Raw genomic sequence first — 21730 nt, 5'->3', positions numbered from 1 at the left:
CTCTTACTGCCTAAAGTTATCAGCCTGGAGCTTCAAGACGTCAAGGAGAGCATTGGGTCTGACCGTAGAGCTGCAGATGGACTGCCGGAACATGGATCCAGGACTCTCTACTATATTTGTCTACCAGTGAACCCTGAATTATGTCCACAGAAACTGCAATTCATCAACTGCTATTATTGAAGTTGTTTCTTTTGTCTTTATAATAATAACGGTAATTATTCATCCGAAACAGATTTAAATGATTGATGTTTATACGATTCAAAACAACATATTTTATCCATGGTGATTGAATGGATGGCATGGAATTATAAAATAAAAATAGCATTGTCAACAGACCTCCACATAACCAGTCTGCTTTAAAAAAATAAAAAATGATGACACACACACTTTGAGGTTCTGCTTGTTCTAGAACCACACCCTGAGGTTGTCAAGTTTATTACGTAAGCACACATGGTACATTAAAACAGACAAATGGTTCTGATCTTCAGTCTATCTTAAGCAGTGTTCTATATGAGATGATGCCTGTTCCAGTGATTCCAGTCAGTTCCTCTGCACCTACCCCATACTTTTTAGCCTGGGACCTAAAATGTGTTTCGCCAACTCCTATTGTAAGTGTCATCAAAACAGCACGAACAGATCTGAGACCAGGCTAGATAATTTCAGCTAATATTATTAAGCACAGCTAGCTACCACAGTCTCAGGTGGTGTGATGGTTTATATACTATGAACTGAATGTTTCAGGGTCCAGCCCCAAAGAGTGTTGATATCCTTTCAATCAAGCTATTCTACACACTGTGAGCCATTCACTATTTGAAGGCAACTTATATTGTAGAATTAGAATGGTTCACATTCTAATCATTCCATGGTTCCATGGTTCCCACTCAGCAATCTATTCGACAGTCAGTCTGCAGCCCTGTTTATACCTGGTTTTAACTTGCGTCCTTTGTCCTGATCTTGTCCACATTCTGATTGTGCCCACATTTTCAGACTGGTGTAGACGATCAAAAAAGACTCATTGTGATCCGATCATCCTGCCCACCCCTGGAGGTAGTCAGACGCTCATTGTCTGGATATCTTACAAGTGTCGACAGATCTGGACAGAGAAACCATTTAAATCATCGACAGGTGGCACGATTGACTGATTACATCAATATGTGTCTTTAAAATATATAATGTTTTTGAAAGAATAGCTGTGAAATCATTTTTGATAAAGTGGACGAAGAAATTTGGTCACAACGCAGACACAGTGGATGAATAACGGACACAGTAGATGGATAACGGACACAGTGGATGGATAACGGACACATTTTTAGAAATGTGGGAAAATCAGAATGTAGTCAAGATCAGGACCCATGTTAGCACCAGGTAGAAATGGGGCTTGAGATAGTATTGTATACTGTTTACAAAACAAAAAGAGGCCATGTTATACAAAACAAATCACTTTTCCCCCACTGTAGTAAACTTCTCATATTATTACAGTCAAAAAAGTGTTAAACAAATCAAAATGTATTTGAGATTCTTCAAAGTAGCCACCCTTTGCCTTGACAGCGTTGCACACTCTTGGCATTCTCTCAACCAGCTTCACCTGGAATGCTTGATTTGTTGAACACGTTTTTTTGGTTACTACATGATTCTATGTGTTATTTCATAGTTTTGATGTCTTCACTATTATTCTACAATGTAGAAAATAAAGAAAAACCCTTGAATGAGTAGGTGTGTCCAAACTTTTGACTGGTAGTGTATATATGGAATTAACGCTATTCTATTATTGTCTGTCTGTGCCGTTTAAAAAGCTCATATACAACCACCCAGCGTCCGAGATTATTATACAGATTGGTAGTTATTCAGGCTAATCATCTTAAAACATGGAATGGACTTCTTTAAAGCCATGGAACGTAACTCTCTCCCTCTCGGATGAAGTGACACCCAATGGCTTTAGGACGGATGACATCACAATGACTAACAAGAACTCCCTGGCCCGAGCCACAGAGAGACTGGGAGTTCCACAGCGTTAGGTGGAACCTGGGTCGTGTTCATTAGGGCACACCGTAGTAGCAAAAAAAAAGGTTTAGAAGCTTTCTTATTGGACAAGTACAGATAGTTCCCTCCCTGTTTTGGAGTATTTTCTTCCATTTCGAGCCTAATGAACACAACCCTTAACTGTCTCTCTGGTTGCGTCCCAGTCCATATATAGTGCCCTACTTTTGAATAGGGTGCCAATATGTTCCCTATCTCCTACTAGAGGTCCCCCCGGTTTCTGGAGGCAGGTGTTGCAGACACGCACCGGGTGGTCCCAACCCCTAGAGGGCACCGCTCTGCGTTCAGGGGAGCAGTCGACCCACCCTCCCTGGCCGCAGGCCCTGCAGTGGTGGATGGAGAGACGCGGGGCAGAGAAGTCTCTCTGACACTCACAGCAGCATCGGATATCTTGGTCTGGAACCCAGTAGGCTGGACGAGCTGCATCCTTCATCAGACCTAGGAGGGAGAGGAGAGGACACACAGTTATACCCAGACACGCACACACTTTAGTTTTGGAAGACATGGCTATGTCAAAGTGACCCATCACAGTTTTCCCTCTTAAGCCTCTATTAAAAGCTACAATATATGTCAATTTTTGGGCGACCCGACCAAATTCACATAGAAGCGCGAGTTATAGATCTGTCATTCTCATTGAAAGCAAGCTGCATATCCGCTCTATTTCTATGCTTCCCGGTCTTAAATTCAGTTGTTTTTGTTGGCGTCTGTTATTTTTGTAATCCAGCTTCAAAACAGCTGAAAATGTATTTTTGGTTTAATGAAAATATATTTTTTAGATGATACAATGACTGCTTGTTTTGTCACATACACTGAACTCAGGCAAACCATTTAGAATTTTAGCACTCGGGAGAAGGCGGAGTGATTTCTGCATATTGCACCTTTAAATCTGTTCAACCTTCTCTCTTATTGACCTTGCAGTTAATTACGTACACCACCCTGCTCCTACAGACAGGGAGTCGCGTGACCGCGGCCTGCTGCACAGGGAGTCGCGTGACCGCGGCCTGCTGCACAGGGAGTCGCGTGACCGCGGCCTGCTGCACAGGGAGTCGCGTGACCGCGGCCTGCTGCACAGGGAGTCGCGTGACCGCGGCCTGCTGCACAGGGAGTCGCGTGACCGCGGCCTGCTGCACAGGGAGTCGCGTGACCGCGGCCTGCTGCACAGGGAGTCGCGTGACCGCGGCCTGCTGCACAGGGAGTCGCGCGGCCTGCTGCACAGGGAGTCGGCCTGCTGCACAGGGAGTCGCGTGACCGCGGCCTGCTGCACAGGGAGACCGCGGCCTGCTGCACAGCGGCCTGCTGCCCAGGGAGTCGCGTGACCGCGGCCTGCTGCCCAGGGAGTCGCGTGACCGCGGCCTGCTGCCCAGGGAGTCGCGTGACCGCGGCCTGCTGCCCAGGGAGTCGCGTGACCGCGGCCTGCTGCACAGGGAGTCGCGTGACCGCGGCCGCGGCCTGCTGGCCTGCTGCACAGGAGTCGCGTGACCGCGGCCTGCTGCCCAGGGAGTCGCGTGACCGCGGCCTGCTGCCCAGGGAGTCGCGTGACCGCGGCCTGCTGCACAGGGAGTCGCGTGACCGCGGCCTGCTGCACAGGGAGTCGCGTGACCGCGGCCTGCTGCACAGGGAGTCGCGTGACCGCGGCCTGCTGCACAGGGAGTCGCGTGACCGCGGCCTGCTGCCCAGGGAGTCGCGTGACCGCGGCCTGCTGCCCAGGGAGTCGCGTGACCGCGGCCTGCTGCCCAGGGAGTCGCGTGACCGCGGCCTGCTGCCCAGGAGTCGCGTGACCGCGGCCTGCTGCCCAGGGAGTCGCGTGGCCCGCGGCCTGCTGCACAGGGAGTCGCGTGACCGCGGCCTGCTGCACAGGGAGTCGCGTGACAGGGAGTCCGTGACCGCGGCCTGCTGCACAGGGAGTCGCGTGACCGCGGCCTGCTGCACAGGGAGTCGCGTGACCGCGGCCTGCTGCACAGGGAGTCGCGTGACCGCGGCCTGCTGCACAGGGAGTCGCGTGACCGCGGCCTGCTGCACAGGGAGTCGCGTGACCGCGGCCTGCTGCACAGGGAGTCGCGTGACCGCGGCCTGCTGCACAGGGAGTCGCGTGACCGCGGCCTGCTGCACAGGGAGTCGCGTGACCGCGGCCTGCTGCACAGGGAGTCGCGTGACCGCGGCCTGCTGCACAGGGAGTCGCGTGACCGCGGCCTGCTGCACAGGGAGTCGCGTGACCGCGGCCTGCTGCACAGGGAGTCGCGTGACCGCGGCCTGCTGCACAGGGAGTCGCGTGACCGCGGCCTGCTGCACAGGGAGTCGCGTGACCGCGGCCTGCTGCACAGGGAGTCGCGTGACCGCGGCCTGCTGCACAGGGAGTCGCGTGACCGCGGCCTGCTGCACAGGGAGTCGCGTGACCGCGGCCTGCTGCACAGGGAGTCGCGTGACCGCGGCCTGCTGCACAGGGAGTCGCGTGACCGCGGCCTGCTGCACAGGGAGTCGCGTGACCGCGGCCTGCTGCACAGGGAGTCGCGTGACCGCATTTCACTGTGAGGTCTATTGGTGACCACAGCGTAATCTAGACTGCAGTACTCACCCAGAGGGATGTATGTAGCAGTGACCACAGCGTAATCTAGACTACAGTACTCACCCAGAGGGCTACAGTACTCACCCAGAGGGCTACAGTACTCACCCAGAGGGATGTATGTATTGGTGACCACAGCGTAATCTAGACTACAGTACTCACCCAGAGGGATGTATGTATTGGTGACCACAGCGTAATCTAGACTACAGTACTCACCCAGAGGGATGTATGTAGCAGTGACCACAGCGTAATCTAGACTACAGTACTCACCCAGAGGGATGTATGTAGCAGTGACCACAGCGTAATCTAGACTACAGTACTCACCCAGAGGGATGTATGTAGCAGTGACCACAGCTCCCAGTGTATTCTGAACAGCCTCTCCTACTCTCCTACTGAGTGTCCCTCCTTCCTCCTCCTCCAACGCTGCATCCAGCAGCTCTGCAACACACACACAGAAGGAAGGAGAAACAAATATTATTCATAAGATATGGCAACCAGAAAATAAGAGAAGGAAAAACAAAAAGTAAAAAGGGGGAAAACATTGAGGCAAGCAACACTGAAGCATGCATGAGAGCACCAGCTGTTTCCGGAGGACTGTGTGATCACGCTCTCCGTAGCCGATGTAAAACCTTTAAACAGGTCAACATTCACAAGGACACAGGGCCAGACGGATTACCAGGATGTGTACTCAGAGCATGAGCTGACCAACTGGCAGGTGTCTTCACTGACATTTTCAACCTGTCCCTGACCGAGTCTGTAAAACCAACATGTTACCTCGACTAACCTGTGCCCCCCGCACATTGACTCTGCCGGTACCTCCTCTATACAGCCTCATTACTGTTATTTTATTATTTATTGTTTACTTCAATTTATTTAGTAAATACTTAACACTTGTTTATTCTTAAAATTGCATTGTTGGTTAATGGTCTGTCAGTAAGCGTTTAGTCTACTGCACCTGTTATATTCAGCATTTCACTGTAAGGTCTACTGCACCTGTTATATTCAGACCTGAGGTTACTACAACTGTATTTCAGTATTTCACTGTGAGGTCTACTACACCTGTTGTATTCAGCATTTCACTGTGAGGTCTACTACACCTGTTGTATTCAGCATTTCACTGTGAGGTCTACTACACCTGTTGTATTCAGCATTTCACTGGGAGGTCTACTACACCTGTTGTATTCAGCATTTCACTGTGAGGTCTACTACACCTGTTGTATTCAGCATTTCACTGTGAGGTCTACTACACCTGTTGTATTCAGCGTTTCACTGTGAGGTCTACTACACCTGTTGTATTCAGCATTTCACTGTGAGGTCTACTACACCTGTTGTATTCAGCATTTCACTGTGAGGTCTACTACACCTGTTGTATTCAGCATTTTACTGTGAGGTCTACTACACCTGTTGTATTCAGCATTTCACTGTGAGGTCTACTACACCTGTTGTATTCAGCATTTCACTGTGAGGTCTACTACACCTGTTGTATTCAGCATTTCACTGTGAGGTCTACTACACCTGTTGTATTCAGCATTTCACTGTGAGGTCTACTACACCTGTTGTATTCAGCATTTCACTGTGAGGTCTACCTACACCTGTTGTATTCAGCATTTCACTGTGAGGTCTACTACACCTGTTGTATTCAGCATTTCACTGTGAGGTCTACTACACCTGTTGTATTCAGCATTTCACTGTGAGGTCTACTACACCTGTTGTATTCAGCATTTCACTGTGAGGTCTACTACACCTGTTGTATTCAGCATTTCACTGTGAGGTCTACTACACCTGTTGTATTCAGCATTTCACTGTAAGGTCTACTACACCTGTTGTATTCAGCATTTCACTGTGAGGTCTACTACACCTGTTGTATTCAGCATTTCACTGTGAGGTCTACTACACCTGTTGTATTCAGCATTTCACTGTGAGGTCTACTAAGGCCTACTACACCTGTTGTATTCAGCATTTCACTGTGAGGTCTACTACACCTGTTGTATTCAGCATTTCACTGTAAGGTCTACTACACCTGTTATATTCAGCATTTCACTGTGAGGTCTACTACACCTGTTGTATTCAGCATTTCACTGTGAGGTCTACTACACCTGTTGTATTCAGCATTTCACTGTGAGGTCTACTACACCTGTTGTATTCAGCATTTCACTGTGAGGTCTACTACACCTGTTGTATTCAGCATTTCACTGTGAGGTCTACTACACCTGTTGTATTCATCATTTCACTGTGAGGTCTACTACACCTGTTGTATTCAGCATTTCACTGTGAGGTCTACTACACCTGTTGTATTCAGCATTTCACTGTGAGGTCTACTACACCTGTTGTATTCAGCATTTCACTGTGAGGTCTACTACACCTGTTGTATTCAGCATTTCACTGTGAGGTCTACTACACCTGTGAGTATTCAGCATTTCACTGTGAGGTCTACTACACCTGTTGTGTTCAGCATTTCACTGTGAGGTCTACTACACCTGTTGTATTCAGCATTTCACTGTGAGGTCTACTACACCTGTTATATTCAGCATTTCACTGTGAGGTCTACTACACCTGTTGTATTCAGCATTTCACTGTGAGGTCTACACCTGTTGTACACCTGTTGTGTTCAGCATTTCACTGTGAGGTCTACTACACCTGTTGTATTCAGCATTTCACTGTGAAGGTCAGCATTTCACTACACCTGTTGTATTCAGCATTTCACTGTGAGGTCTACTACACCTGTTGTATTCAGCATTTCACTGTGAGGTCTACTACACCTGTTGTATTCAGCATTTCACTGTGAGGTCTACTACACCTGTTGTATTCATCATTTCACTGTAAGGTCTACTACACCTGTTATATTCAGCATTTCACTGTGAGGTCTACTACACCTGTTGTATTCAGCATTTCACTGTGAGGTCTACTACACCTGTTGTATTCAGCATTTCACTGTGAGGTCTACCTACACCTGTTGTATTCAGCATTTCACTGTGAGGTCTACTACACCCGTTATATTCGGCGCATGTGACAAATAACATATGATTTGATGATTTACCGCCTAATGTTGATGTTCATGTGACATCCAGGTTTTTCTAAGAGTATTCTTTAAAGACCTATTGGGACATCATAGGATAACTGTCGACATCATGTTTGATACTGGATGTCAGAAGGTGAATTCACCAATTTGTAAGTCGCTCTGGATAAGAGCGTCTGCTAAATGACTTAAATGTAAATGTAATATGCAACGACGTCCTCACCTTCTGAGACGATGCGGTTCAGAAAGCAGGCATCACAGACCCGTACGGGGGCGAGCCCCCAGCCCCTCTCAGGAACAGGGCGGTTCTTGGTGGAGCAGCCGTCACAGAAGCCCTCTCCACAGGCACGGCAGTGGTGCTTAGTATCGTTGTCCTGGAACACCTCACTGCACTTAGAACATTTCTGTTACAGAGACACGGAGACCACAGAGACACGAAGACCACAGAGAGCACAGAGGACACAGAGACACAGAGAGCACAGAGACACAGAGACACAGAGAGCACAGAGACACAGAGAGCACAGAGGACACAGAGACCACAGAGACACGGAGACACAGAGACCACAGAGACACAGAGAGCACAGAGACACAGAGACACAGAGAGTACAGAGACACAGAGACCACAGAGACACAGAGACACAGAACACAGAGAGTACAGAGACACAGAGAGTACAGAGACACAGAGAGTACAGAGGACACAGAGAGTACAGAGGACACAGAGAGCACAGGAGAGAGATTATATCACAGGCTGAAAACACAAGCACACATAAGAGAAATGGACAGTCTTTTTTTATATATATGTTTTATTTATTTTACCTTTATTTAACCAGGCAAGTCAGTTAAGAACAAATTCTTATTTTCAATGACGGCCTAGGAGCAGTGGGTTAACTGCCTGTTCAGGGGCAGAACGACAGATTTGTACCTTGTCAGCTCGGGGATTTGAACTTGCAACCTTTCGGTTACTAGTCCAACACTCTAACCACTAGGCTACCCTGCCGCCCCTTTACACAGTCATAAGAGAAATGGACAGTCTTTACACAGTCAAACAATAATCCATGACAACATGAATATGTCCAAACATGTTCACTGCACAGATGAGGCATAATACCTCAATTTAGGGAATGACTGGCTAGGAATGGGATCCCATGATCGGATCCACGCTGTGTCTAAACCTGTGTGTCCCGATGGCTGTGAGGACCACGTACCAGGATGAGGGAGTTGGGTTTCCAGTAGGCCGGGGCAATCTGGTCGGTCAGCCAGGAAGTGACGGCTTTGGCAGGTTTCACACTGAGCTCTGACACACTCTGGGAGATGTAGTTCACACCGTCCAACAGTCGCTGAGCTGCATTGTTGTTGTCCTTCAGAAAACCATCCGACTGGAGAGGAGAGAGAGACGGGAGAAGGAGAGAGGGAGAGAAGAGGGAGGGGGAGAGAGAAGAGGGAGGAGAGAGGGGGTGGAGAAGCAGTGAGCGAGAGAAGTGGGCAAGAGCAAGGGAGAGAAGGGAGAGAAGGGGCAAGAGCAAGGGAGAGAAGGGAGGAAGAGGGAGGAGGGAAGGGGGATGAGAGAAGAGGAGAGGAGAGAAAAGAGGGAGAAAGGGAGAGAGAAGAGTGAGGAGAGAAGGGGGAGAGAGAAGCGGGAGGAGAGAGAAGGGGAGAGAGAAGAGCGAGGAGAGAAGGGGGAGAGAGAAGAGCGAGGAGAGAGAAGGGGGAGAGAGAAGAGGGAGGAAAGAGAAGGAGGAGAGAGGGGAGAGAGAAGAGGGAGGAGAGAGAAAAGGGGCAAGAGCAAGGGAGAGAAGGGAGGGGAGGAGGGAGAAGGGGAGAGATGAGAGAAAGAGAAGGGGGAGATAGGAAGAGGGAGGAAAGAGAAGGGGGAGGAGAGAGAAGAGGGAGAGAGAAGGGGAGGAAAGAGAAGAGCGAGGAGAGAGAAGAGGGAGGAAAGAGAAGGGGGAGAGAGAAGAGCAAGGAGAGAGAAGGGGGAGAGAGAAGAGGGAGAGAAAGAGAGGGAGAGAGAAGGGGGAGAGAAAAGAGAGAGGAGAGAGAAGGGGAGAGAGAAGAGGGAGGAGAGAGAAGGGGGAGGAGAAGAGGGAGGAAAGAGAAGGGGGAGGAGAAGAGAAGAGGGAGGAAAGAGAAGGGGGAGAGAGAAGAGGGAGGAGAGAGAAGGGGGAGAGAGAAGAAGAGGGAGGAGAGAGAAGGGGGAGAGAGAGAGCGAGGGGGATGGAGGTGAGAGACATTGTTATTGGCAGGGTGAAGGGTGACTCTCCTGGTAGGTGTACATATTGCTCTACACAGGGAAACAGTTGCAGTCCACCAAGACATTACAAATATGGAGCAAGAAACAAATCAATGTCTTTATGGTCATGTCCTCTCGCCCTCATACAAGTGGACCAGAACCTAAACCCTACCCCGTCTCGCCCTCATACAAGTGGACCAGAACCTAACTCTACCCCGTCTCGCCCTCATACAAGTGGACCAGAACCTAAACTACCTCGTCTCGTCCTCATACAAGTGGACCAGAACCTAAACCCTACCCCGTCTAGCCCTCATACAAGTGGACCAGAACCTAAACCATACCCCGTCTCGCCCTCATACAAGTGGACCAGAACCTAAACCCTACCCCGTCTCGCCCTCATACAACTGGACCAGAACCTAAACTCTACCCCGTCGCATAAATCCCTCATACAAGTGGACCAGAACCTAACTCTACCCTGTCTCGCCCTCATACAAGTGGACCAGAACCTAAACCCTACCCCGTCTAGCCCTCATACAAGTGGACCAGAACCTAAACCCTACCCCGTCTAGCCCTCATACAAGTGGACCAGAACCTAAACCCTACCCCGTCTAGCCCTCATACAAGTGGACCAGAACCTAAACTCTACCTCGTCTCGCCCTCATACAAGTGGACCAGAACCTAAACCCTACCCCCTCTCGCCCTCATACAAGTGGACCAGAACCGAAACTCAACCTCGTCTCGCCCTCATACAAGTGGACCAGAACCTAAACCCTACCTCGTCTCGCCCTCATACAAGTGGAATAAAAGTAGTATTTGTGAATAATAGGCAACGTTAAATATAGCATGGAAATTGAAAACTTGATTTACAGTTATTTTTGACCAAATTTAAAGAAGACAAAAATTGCATTAATTTAGAAAGTAATTAATGTATTGACATATTCAACAAACTGGTTAGAGCAAGTAATCTGAAACAGAAGGCAGGTGTCATATTACCAACAGGCCCTGAGACCCTGTAAATCACCAGACAGGTGTCATATTACCAACAGGCCCCGAGACCCTGTAAATCACCAGACAGGTGTCATATTACCAACAGGCCCTGAGACCCTGTAAATCACCAGACAGGTGTCATATTACCAACAGGCCCCGAGACCCTGTAAATCACCAGACAGGTGTCATATTACCAACAGGCCCTGAGACCCTGTAAATCACCAGACAGGTGTCATATTACCAACAGGCCCTGAGACCCTGTAAATCACCAGACAGGTGTCATATTACCAACAGGCCCTGAGACCCTGTAAATCACCAGACAGGTGTCATATTACCAACAGGCCCTGAGACCCTGTAAATCACCAGACAGGTGTCATATTACCAACAGGCCCCGAGACCCTGTAAATCACCAGACAGGTGTCATATTACCAACAGGCCCTGAGACCCTGTAAATCACCAGACAGGTGTCATATTACCAACAGGCCCTGAGACCCTGTAAATCACCAGACAGGTGTCATATTACCAACAGGCCCTGAGACCCTGTAAATCACCAGACAGGTGTCATATTACCAACAGGCCCCGAGACCCTGTAAATCACCAGACAGGTGTCATATTACCAACAGGCCCTGAGACCCTGTAAATCACCAGACAGGTGTCATATTACCAACAGGCCCTGAGACCCTGTAAATCACCAGACAGGTGTCATATTACCAACAGGCCCCGAGACCCTGTAAATCACCAGACAGGTGTCATATTACCAACAGGCCCTGAGACCCTGTAAATCACCAGACAGGTGTCATATTACCAACAGGCCCTGAGACCCTGTAAATCACCAGACAGGTGTCATATTACCAACAGGCCCTGAGACCCTGTAAATCACCAGACAGGTGTCATATTACCAACAGGCCCCGAGACCCTGTAAATCACCAGACAGGTGTCATATTACCAACAGGCCCTGAGACCCTGTAAATCACCAGACAGGTGTCATATTACCAACAGGCCCTGAGACCCTGTAAATCACCAGACAGGTGTCATATTACCAACAGGCCCCGAGACCCTGTAAATCACCAGACAGGTGTCATATTACCAACAGGCCCCGAGACCCTGTAAATCACCAGACAGGTGTCATATTACCAACAGGCCCTGAGACCCTGTAAATCACCAGACAGGTGTCATATTACCAACAGGCCCTGAGACCCTGTAAATCACCAGACAGGTGTCATATTACCAACAGGCCCTGAGACCCTGTAAATCACCAGACAGGTGTCATATTACCAACAGGCCCTGAGACCCTGTAAATCACCAGACAGGTGTCATATTACCAACAGGCCCTGAGACCCTGTAAATCACCAGACAGGTGTCATATTACCAACAGGCCCTGAGACCCTGTAAATCACCAGACAGGTGTCATATTACCAACAGGCCCTGAGACCCTGTAAATCACCAGACAGGTGTCATATTACCAACAGGCCCTGAGACCCTGTAAATCACCAGACAGGTGTCATATTACCAACAGGCCCTGAGACCCTGTAAATCACCAGACAGGTGTCATATTACCAACAGGCCCTGAGACCCTGTAAATCACCAGACAGGTGTCATATTACCAACAGGCCCTGAGACCCTGTAAATCACCAGACAGGTGTCATATTACCAACAGGCCCTGAGACCCTGTAAATCACCAGACAGGTGTCATATTACCAACAGGCCCTGAGACCCTGTAAATCACCAGACAGGTGTCATATTACCAACAGGCCCTGAGACCCTGTAAATCACCAGACAGGTGTCATATTACCAACAGGCCCTGAGACCCTGTAAATCACCAGACAGGTGTCATATTACCAACAGGCCCTGAGACCCTGTAAATCACCAGACAGGTGTCATATTACCAACAGGCCCTGAGACCCTGTAAATCACCAGACAGGTGTCATATTACCAACAGGCCCTGAGACCCTGTAAATCACCAGACAGGTGTCATATTACCAACAGGCCCTGAGACCCTGTAAATCACCAGACAGGTGTCATATTACCAACAGGCCCTGAGACCCTGTAAATCACCAGACAGGTGTCATATTACCAACAGGCCCTGAGACCCTGTAAATCACCAGACAGGTGTCATATTACCAACAGGCCCTGAGACCCTGTAAATCACCAGACAGGTGTCATATTACCAACAGGCCCTGAGACCCTGTAAATCACCAGACAGGTGTCATATTACCAACAGGCCCTGAGACCCTGTAAATCACCAGACAGGTGTCATATTACCAACAGGCCCTGAGACCCTGTAAATCACCAGACAGGTGTCATATTACCAACAGGCCCTGAGACCCTGTAAATCACCAGACAGGTGTCATATTACCAACAGGCCCCGAGACCCTGTAAATCACCAGACAGGTGTCATATTACCAACAGGCCCCGAGACCCTGTAAATCACCAGACAGGTGTCATATTACCAACAGGCCCTGAGACCCTGTAAATCACCAGACAGGTGTCATATTACCAACAGGCCCTGAGACCCTGTAAATCACCAGACAGGTGTCATATGTTATGTCACACCAACAAATTTGTGCACAAAATTTGAGAGAAATACCAGACAGGTGTGCATATGGAATATTTCTGGGATCTTTTATTTCAGCTCATGAAACATGTTGATATTTTTTGTTTGGTGTAGGAAGACCCACAAATGAGAATTTGTCTTAAACTATTGTCATCATACCAATTCTTCTACATGGGCATCAACATTTGTGAGATAAAAAACAGGTGTCATATTAAATAATGGGATCCAGAATTACCAACAGGCCCTATTACCAATACAGTAAATATCGTCACAAGGCTTTCTTATACAAACGCCCCAACCCAGAGAGACTCTTTACAGCAACTGACATAAAACCACCAGTGAGAACGAGAGAGGAAGACTGGTAGCAGGAGTGACGGGGAGGTCAGTCAGTATGTATGGCTTATTGTGGTACATTCTAATCCATTTACTAAAACAACTGCTTAACATCAGCCAAACTGAAACAACCAGACACCTCTGGAATGTGTGGGACTTCGCCTAAAGAAAATAACTGTGTAGAGCTTCTACAGCAGGGCTAGAATGAAGTGAGAACAAGGACCCCCCCCTCTCAGAGTAGGAGAGATGCCCTTCCCCTCTCAGAGTAGGAGAGATGCCCCTCCCAGGCCCTCCAGACAGGAGAGATGCCCTCCCCACTCAGAGTAGGAGAGATGCCCCTCCAACAGGCCCTCTCAGAGTGTCAGGAGAGATGCCCCTCCCCTCTCAGAGTAGGAGAGATGCCCCTCCCCAGACAGGTCTCAGAGTGTAAATGCCCCAGACCCCTCTCAGGCCCCGAGTAAATCACCAGGTGTCAGAGATGCCCCTCCCAGACAGGTCTCAGAGTAAGAGAGATGCCCCTCCCTCTCAGAGTAGGAGAGATGCCCATCGCCTCTCAGACAGAGATGCCCCTCCCCTCTCAGAGTAGGAGAGATGCCCCCCTCACAGAGTAGGAGAGATGCCATTCCCTCTCAGAGTAGGAGAGATGCCCCCTCTCAGAGTAGGAGAGATGCCATTCCCTCTCAGAGTCAGGAGAAATGCCTCTCAGAGTAGGAGAGATGCCCCCCTCTCAGAGTAGGAGAGATGCCATTCCCTCTCAGAGTAGGAGAGATGCCCCCCCTCTCAGAGTAGGAGAATGCCCATCCCCTCTCAGTGTAGGAGAAATGCCCCTCCCCTCTCAGAGTTTGGAGAGATGCCCCCCTCTCAGAGTAGGAGAGATGCCCCCCCTCTACAGAGTAGGAGAGATGCCCATCGCCTCTCCAGATTAGGAGAGATGCCCCTCCCCTCTGAGTAGGAGAGATGCATTCTCTCAACATCAGCCAAACTGGAATGTGTGGGACTTCGCCTAAAGAAAATAACTGTGTAGAGCTTCTACAGCAGGGCTAGAATGAGATGCCCCCCCTCTCAGAGTCCCCTCTCAGAGTAGGAGAGATGCCCCTCCCCTCAGAGTAGGAGAGATGCCCCCCCCTCTCAGAGTAGGAGAGATGCCCCTCCCCTCTCAGAGTAGGAGAGATGCCCCTCCCCTCTCAGAGTAGGAGAGATGCCCCCCCTCTCAGAGTAGGAGAGATGCCCCTCGCCTCTCAGAGTAGGAGAGATGCCCCCCCTCTCAGAGTAGGAGAGATGCCTCTCAGAGTAGGAGAGATGCCCCTCCCCTCTCAGAGTAGGAGAGATGCCCCTCCCCTCTCAGAGTAGAAGAGATGCCCCCCCTCTCAGAGTAGGGAGAGATGCCCCCCCTCTCAGAGTAGGAGAGATGCCCCCGCCTCTCAGAGTAGGAGAGATGCCCCCTCTCAGAGTAGGAGAGATGCCCATCGCCTCTCAGAGTAGGAGAGATGCCCCTCCCCTCTGAGTAGGAGAGATGCCTCTCAGAGTAGGAGAGATGCCCCTCCCCTCTCAGAGTAGGAGAGATGCCCCACCCCTCTCAGAGTAGGAGAGATGCCCCTCCTCTCAGAGTAGGAGAGATGCCCCTCCCCTCTCAGAGTAGGAGAGATGCCCCTCCCCTCTCAGAGGAGGAGAGATGCCCATCGCCTCTCAGAGTAGGAGAGATGCCTCTCAGAGTAGGAGAGATGCCCCTCCCCTCTCAGAGTAGGAGAGATGCCCCTCCCCTCAGAGTAGGAGAGATGCCCCTCCCCTCTCAGAGTAGGAGAGATGCCCCTCCCCTCTCAGAGTAGGAGAGATGCCCCTCCCCTCTCAGAGTAGGAGAGATGCCCCCCCCTCTCAGAGTAGGAGAGATGCCTCTCGGAGTAGGAGATGCCCCCTCCCCTCTCAGAGTAGGAGAGATGCCCCTCCCCTCTCAGAGTAGGAGAGATGCCCCTCCCCTCTCAGAGTAGGAGAGATGCCCCCCCCCTCTCAGAGTAGGAGAGATGCCTCTCGGAGTAGGAGATGCCCTCCCCTCTCAGAGTAGGAGAGATGCCCCTCCCTCAGAGTCTCAGAGGAGGAGAGATGCCCCTCCTCTCAGAGGGAGGAGAGATGCCCCCCCCTCTCAGAGTAGGAGAGATGCCCCTCCCCTCTCAGAGTAGGAGAGATGCCCCTCCCCTCTCAGAGTAGGAGAGATGCCCCTCCCCTCTCAGAGTAGGAGAGATGCCCCTCCCCTCTCAGAGTAGGAGAGATGCCCCTCCCCCTCTCAGAGTAGGAGAGATGCCCCTCCCCTCTCAGAGTAGGAGAGATGCCCCTCCCCTCTCAGAGTAGGAGAGATGCCCCTCCCCTCTCAGAGTAGGAGAGATGCCCCCTCCCCTCTCAGAGTAGGAGAGATGCCCCCCCTCTCAGAGTAGGAGCCCTCCCTCTCAGAGTGCCCCCCTCTCAGAGTAGGAGAATGCCCATCCCCTCTCAGTGTAGGAGAAATGCCCCTCCCCTCTCAGTGTAGGAGAAATGCCCCTCCCCTCTCAGAGTAGGAGAGATGCCCCCCCCTCTCAGAGTAGGAGAGATGCCCCCCCTCTCAGAGTAGGAGAGATGCCCCCCCTCTCAGAGTAGGAGAGATGCCCCTCCCCTCCCCCTCTCAGATTAGGAGAGATGCCCCTCCCCTCTGAGTAGGAGAGATGCCCCCCTCTCAGAGTAGGAGAGATGCCCCTCCTCTCAGAGTAGGAGAGGAGTAGGAGAGATGCCCCTCCAGAGTAGGAGAGATCAGAGAGTAGGAGAGATGCCCCTCCCTCTCAGAGTAGGAGAGATGCCCCTCCCCTCTCAGAGTAGGAGAGATGCCCCTCCCCTCTCAGAGTAGGAGAGATGCCCCTCCCCTCTCAGAGTAGGAGAGATGCCCCTCCCCTCTCAGAGTAGGAGAGATGCCCCTCCCCTCTCAGAGTAGGAGAGATGCCCCTCCCCTCAGTAGTAGGAGAGATGCCCCCCCTCTCAGAGTAGGAGAGATGCCCCCCTCTCAGAGTAGGAGATCATGCCCCATTATGTTTTATGAGTATTATATACTCCTCTCCAGAGTAGGAGATGCCTCTCAGAGTAGGAGATGCCCCTCCCTCTCAGAGTAGGAGAGATGCCCCTCCCCTCTCAGAGTAGGAGAGATGCCCCTCCCCTCTCAGAGTAGGAGAGATGCCCCTCCCCTCTCAGAGTAGGAGAGATGCCCCTCCCCTCTCAGAGTAGGAGAGATGCCCCTCCCCTCTCAGAGTAGGAGAGATGCCCCTCCCCTCTCAGAGGAGGAGAGATGCCCATCGCCTCTCAGAGTAGGAGAGATGCCTCTCCCCTCTCAGAGTAGGAGAGATGCCCCTCCCCTCTCAGAGTAGGAGAGATGCCCCTCCCCTCTCAGAGTAGGAGAGATGCCCCTCCCCTCTCAGAGTAGGAGAGATGCCCCTCCCCTCTCAGAGTAGGAGAGATGCCCCTCCCCTCTCAGAGTAGGAGAGATGCCCCTCCCCTCTCAGAGTAGGAGAGATGCCCCCCCTCTCAGAGTAGGAGAGATGCCTCTCGGAGTAGGAGATGCCCCTCCCCTCTCAGAGTAGGAGAGATGCCCCTCCCCTCTCAGAGTAGGAGAGATGCCCCTCCCCTCTCAGAGTAGGAGAGATGCCCCCCTCTCAGAGTAGGAGAGATGCCTCTTGGAGTAGGAGATGCCCCTCCCCTCTCAGAGTAGGAGATGCCCCTCCCCTCTCAGAGTAGGAGAGATGCCCCTCCCCTCTCAGAGTAGGAGAGATGCCCCTCCTCTCAGAGTATTAGAGATGCCCCTCCCCTCTCAGAGTAGGATAAATGCCCTCCCCTCTCAGAGTAGGAGAGATGCCCCTCCCCTCTCAGAGGAGGAGAGATGCCCATCGCCTCTCAGAGTAGGAGAGATGCCTCTCAGAGTAGGAGAGATGCCCCTCCCCTCTCAGAGTAGGAGAGATGCCCCTCCCCTCTCAGAGTAGGAGAGATGCCCCTCCCCTCTCAGAGTAGGATCAGATGCCCCTCCCCTCTCAGAGTAGGAGAGATGCCCTCCCCTCTCAGAGTAGGAGAGATGCCCCTCCCCTCTCAGAGTAGGAGAGATGCCCCTCCTCTCAGAGTAGGAGTGATGCCCCTCGCCTCTCAGAGTAGGAGAGATGCCCCTCCCCTCTCAGAGTAGGAGAGATCTCTCTCAGAGTAGGAGAGCTGATGAAGGATCAGTTTTGCCTGTTAGATCCAATGATTAAAAGGACATGGACCTGCCCATAGAACAGCACTCTTACTCTGAGACGCTGCATGAATAACGGGCCCAGGCATAAGTAGGGGAGCCCTCTGTTGTTCTTACCCCAGGCCAGATGTGTTGTATTTCAGTCCTGACCACTGTGTCCACTGGGTCCTGGTTCCCGTACCAGTACTGCCTACTTCTGTAGATCACTCCACAGTTGGGACACTCTATCACATACCTGTAAACAGCAACAACAACAACAACACTACTACTTCAGTTCAGCTAACACACTCTCTCAGTTATACTATCAGAGATCAGATGTGATCAGCTGAAACATTGAAAGTCAGAAAAATAAAAGGACTTTCATTATGTTTTATGAGTATTATATACTCACAATGACATCAGTTTATGAGTATTATATACTCACTGTGTTTTATGAGTATTATATACTCACAATGACATCAGTTTATGAGTATTATATACTCACTATGTTTTATGAGTATTATATACTCACTATGTTTTATGAGTATTATATACTCACTATGTTTTATGAGTATTATATACTCACTATGCTTTATGAGTATTATATACTCACTATGTTTTATGAGTATTATATACTCACTATGTTTTATGAGTATTATATACTCACTATGTTTTATGAGTATTATATACTCACTATGTTTTATGAGTATTATATACTCACTATGTTTTATGAGTATTATATACTCACTATGTTTTATGAGTATTATATACTCACCATGACATCAGTTTATGAGTATTATATACTCACTATGTTTTATGAGTATTATATACCCACTATGTTTTATGGGTATTATATACTCACTATGACATCAGTTTATGAGTATTATATACTCACTATGTTTTATGAGTATTATATACTCGCTATGTTTTATGAGTATTATATACTCACTATGTTTTATGAGTATTATATACTCACTATGTTTTATGGGTATTATATACTCACTATGTTTTATGGGTATTATATACTCACTATGTTTTATGAGTATTATATACTCACTATGTTTTATGGGTATTATATACTCACTATGTTTTATGAGTATTATATACTCACCATGACATCAGTTTATGAGTATTATATACTCACTATGTTTTATGAGTATTATATACTCACTATGACATCAGTTTATGAGTATTATATACTCACTATGTTTTATGAGTATTATATACTCACTATGTTTTATGGGTATTATATACTCACTATGTTTTATGAGTATTATATACTCACTATGTTTTATGAGTATTATATACTCACTATGTTTTATGGGTATTATATACTCACTATGTTTTATGAGTATTATATACTCACTATGTTTTATGAGTATTATATACTCACTATGTTTTATGAGTATTATATACTCACTATGTTTTATGAGTATTATATACTCACTATGTTTTATGGGTATTATATACTCACTATGTTTTATGAGTATTATATACTCACTATGTTTTATGAGTATTATATACTCACTATGTTTTATGAGTATTATATACTCACTATGTTTTATGAGTATTATATACTCACTATGTTTTATGGGTATTATATACTCACTAGGTTTTATGAGTATTATATACTCACTATGCTTTATGAGTATTATATACTCACTATGTTTCATGAGTATTATATACTCACTATGTTTTATGGGTATTATATACTCACTATGACATCAGTTTATGAGTATTATATACTCACTATGTTTTATGAGTATTATATACTCACTATGTTTTATGAGTATTATATACTCACTATGACATCAGTTTATGAGTATTATATACTCACTATGACATCAGTTTGAGTATTATATACTCACTATGTTTTATGAGTATTATATACTCACTATGTTTTATGTATGGGTATTATATACTCACTATGTTTTTTTTATGAGTATTATATACTCACTATGTTTTATGAGTATTATATACTCACTATGTTTTATGAGTATTATATACTCACTATGTTTTATGGGTATTATATACTCACTATGTTTTATGAGTATTATATACTCACTATGACATCAGTTTATGAGTATTATATACTCACTATATTTTATGAGTATTATATACTCACTATATTTTATGAGTATTATATACTCACTATGTTTTATGAGTATTATATACTCACTATGACATCAGTTTATGAGTATTATATACTCACTATGTTTTATGAGTATTATATACTCACTATGTTTTATGGGTATTATATACTCACTATGTTTTATGAGTATTATATACTCACTATGTTTTATGAGTATTATATACTCACTATGTTTTATGGGTATTATATACTCACTATGTTTTATGAGTATTATATACTCACTATGACATCAGTTTATGAGTATTATATACTCACTATGACATCAGTTTGAGTATTATATACTCACTATGTTTTATGAGTATTATATACTCACTATGTTTTATGGGTATTATATACTCACTATGTTTTTTGAGTATTATATACTCACTATGTTTTATGGGTATTATATACTCACTATGTTTTATGGGTATTATATACTCACTATGTTTTATGAGTATTATATACTCACTATGACATCAGTTTATGAGTATTATATACTCACTATGACATCAGTTTGAGTATTATATACTCACTATGTTTTATGAGTATTATATACTCACTATGTTTTATGGGTATTATATACTCACTATGTTTTTTGAGTATTATATACTCACTATGTTTTATGAGTATTATATACTCACTATGTTTTATGGGTATTATATACTCACTATGTTTTATGAGTATTATATACTCACTATGACATCAGTTTATGAGTATTATATACTCACTATATTTTATGAGTATTATATACTCACTATATTTTATGAGTATTATATACTCACTATATTTTATGGGTATTATATACTCACTATGCTTTATGAGTATTATATACTCACTATGCTTTATGAGTATTATATACTCACTATGTTTTATGAGTATTATATACTCACCATGTTTTATGAGTATTATATACTCACTATGTTTTATGAGTATTATATACTCACTATGTTTTATGAGTATTATATACTCACTATGTTTTATGAGTATTATATACTCACTATGTTTTATGAGTATTATATACTCACTATGTTTTATGAGTATTATATACTCACTATGTTTTATGATTATTATATACTCACTATGTTTTATGAGTATTATATACTCACTATGTTTTATGAGTATTATATACTCACTATGTTTTATGAGTATTATATACTCACTATGTTTTATGAGTATTATATACTCACTATGTTTTATGGGTATTATATACTCACTATGTTTTATGAGTATTATATACTCACTATGTTTTATGGGTATTATATACTCACTATGTTTTATGAGTATTATATACTCACTATGTTTTATGAGTATTATATACTCACTATGTTTTATGGGTATTATATACTCACTATGACATCAGTTTATGGGTATTACAGTGCCTTGCGAAAGTATTCAGCCCCCTTGAACTTTGCGACCTTTAGCCACATTTCAGGCTTCAAACATAAAGATATAAAACTGTATTTTTTGGGGAAGAATCAACAACAAGTGGGACACAATCATGAAGTGGAACGACATTTATTTGATATTTCAAACTTTTTTAACAAATCAAAAACTGAAAAATTGGGCGTGCAAAATTATTCAGCCCCATTGAGTTAATACTTTGTAGCGCCACCTTTTGCTGCGATTACAGCTGTAAGTCGCTTGGGGTATGTCTCTATCAGTTTTGCACAGA

The 21730-nt window shown here is 46.8% G+C and overlaps 1 protein-coding gene across 1 annotated transcript in view; it reads right to left on the bottom strand.

Moving 5' to 3' along the window:
* Positions 1-394: 394 nt before the first annotated feature.
* The window catches only part of LOC135529357 (zinc finger FYVE domain-containing protein 1-like), a 32193-nt gene continuing 10857 nt past the window's right edge, over positions 395-21730 (bottom strand). The window contains exons 8-12 of the mRNA XM_064958137.1: positions 18066-18183; positions 8819-8989; positions 7837-8017; positions 4922-5035; positions 395-2475 (exon numbers count right to left, since the gene is read on the bottom strand). Of these exons, the coding sequence (XP_064814209.1) occupies positions 2141-2475; positions 4922-5035; positions 7837-8017; positions 8819-8989; positions 18066-18183 (919 nt within the window). The 3' untranslated portion in view covers positions 395-2140. The remainder of the gene's footprint in view (positions 2476-4921; positions 5036-7836; positions 8018-8818; positions 8990-18065; positions 18184-21730) is intronic.

The sequence above is a fragment of the Oncorhynchus masou genome, unplaced genomic scaffold, assembly GCF_036934945.1.
Source record: "Oncorhynchus masou masou isolate Uvic2021 unplaced genomic scaffold, UVic_Omas_1.1 unplaced_scaffold_1146, whole genome shotgun sequence".
Classification (NCBI taxonomy): Eukaryota; Metazoa; Chordata; class Actinopteri; order Salmoniformes; family Salmonidae; genus Oncorhynchus; species Oncorhynchus masou.
The sequence above is the reverse complement of the archived record's forward strand: the minus strand, read 5'-3'. Positions and strand labels throughout refer to the sequence as shown.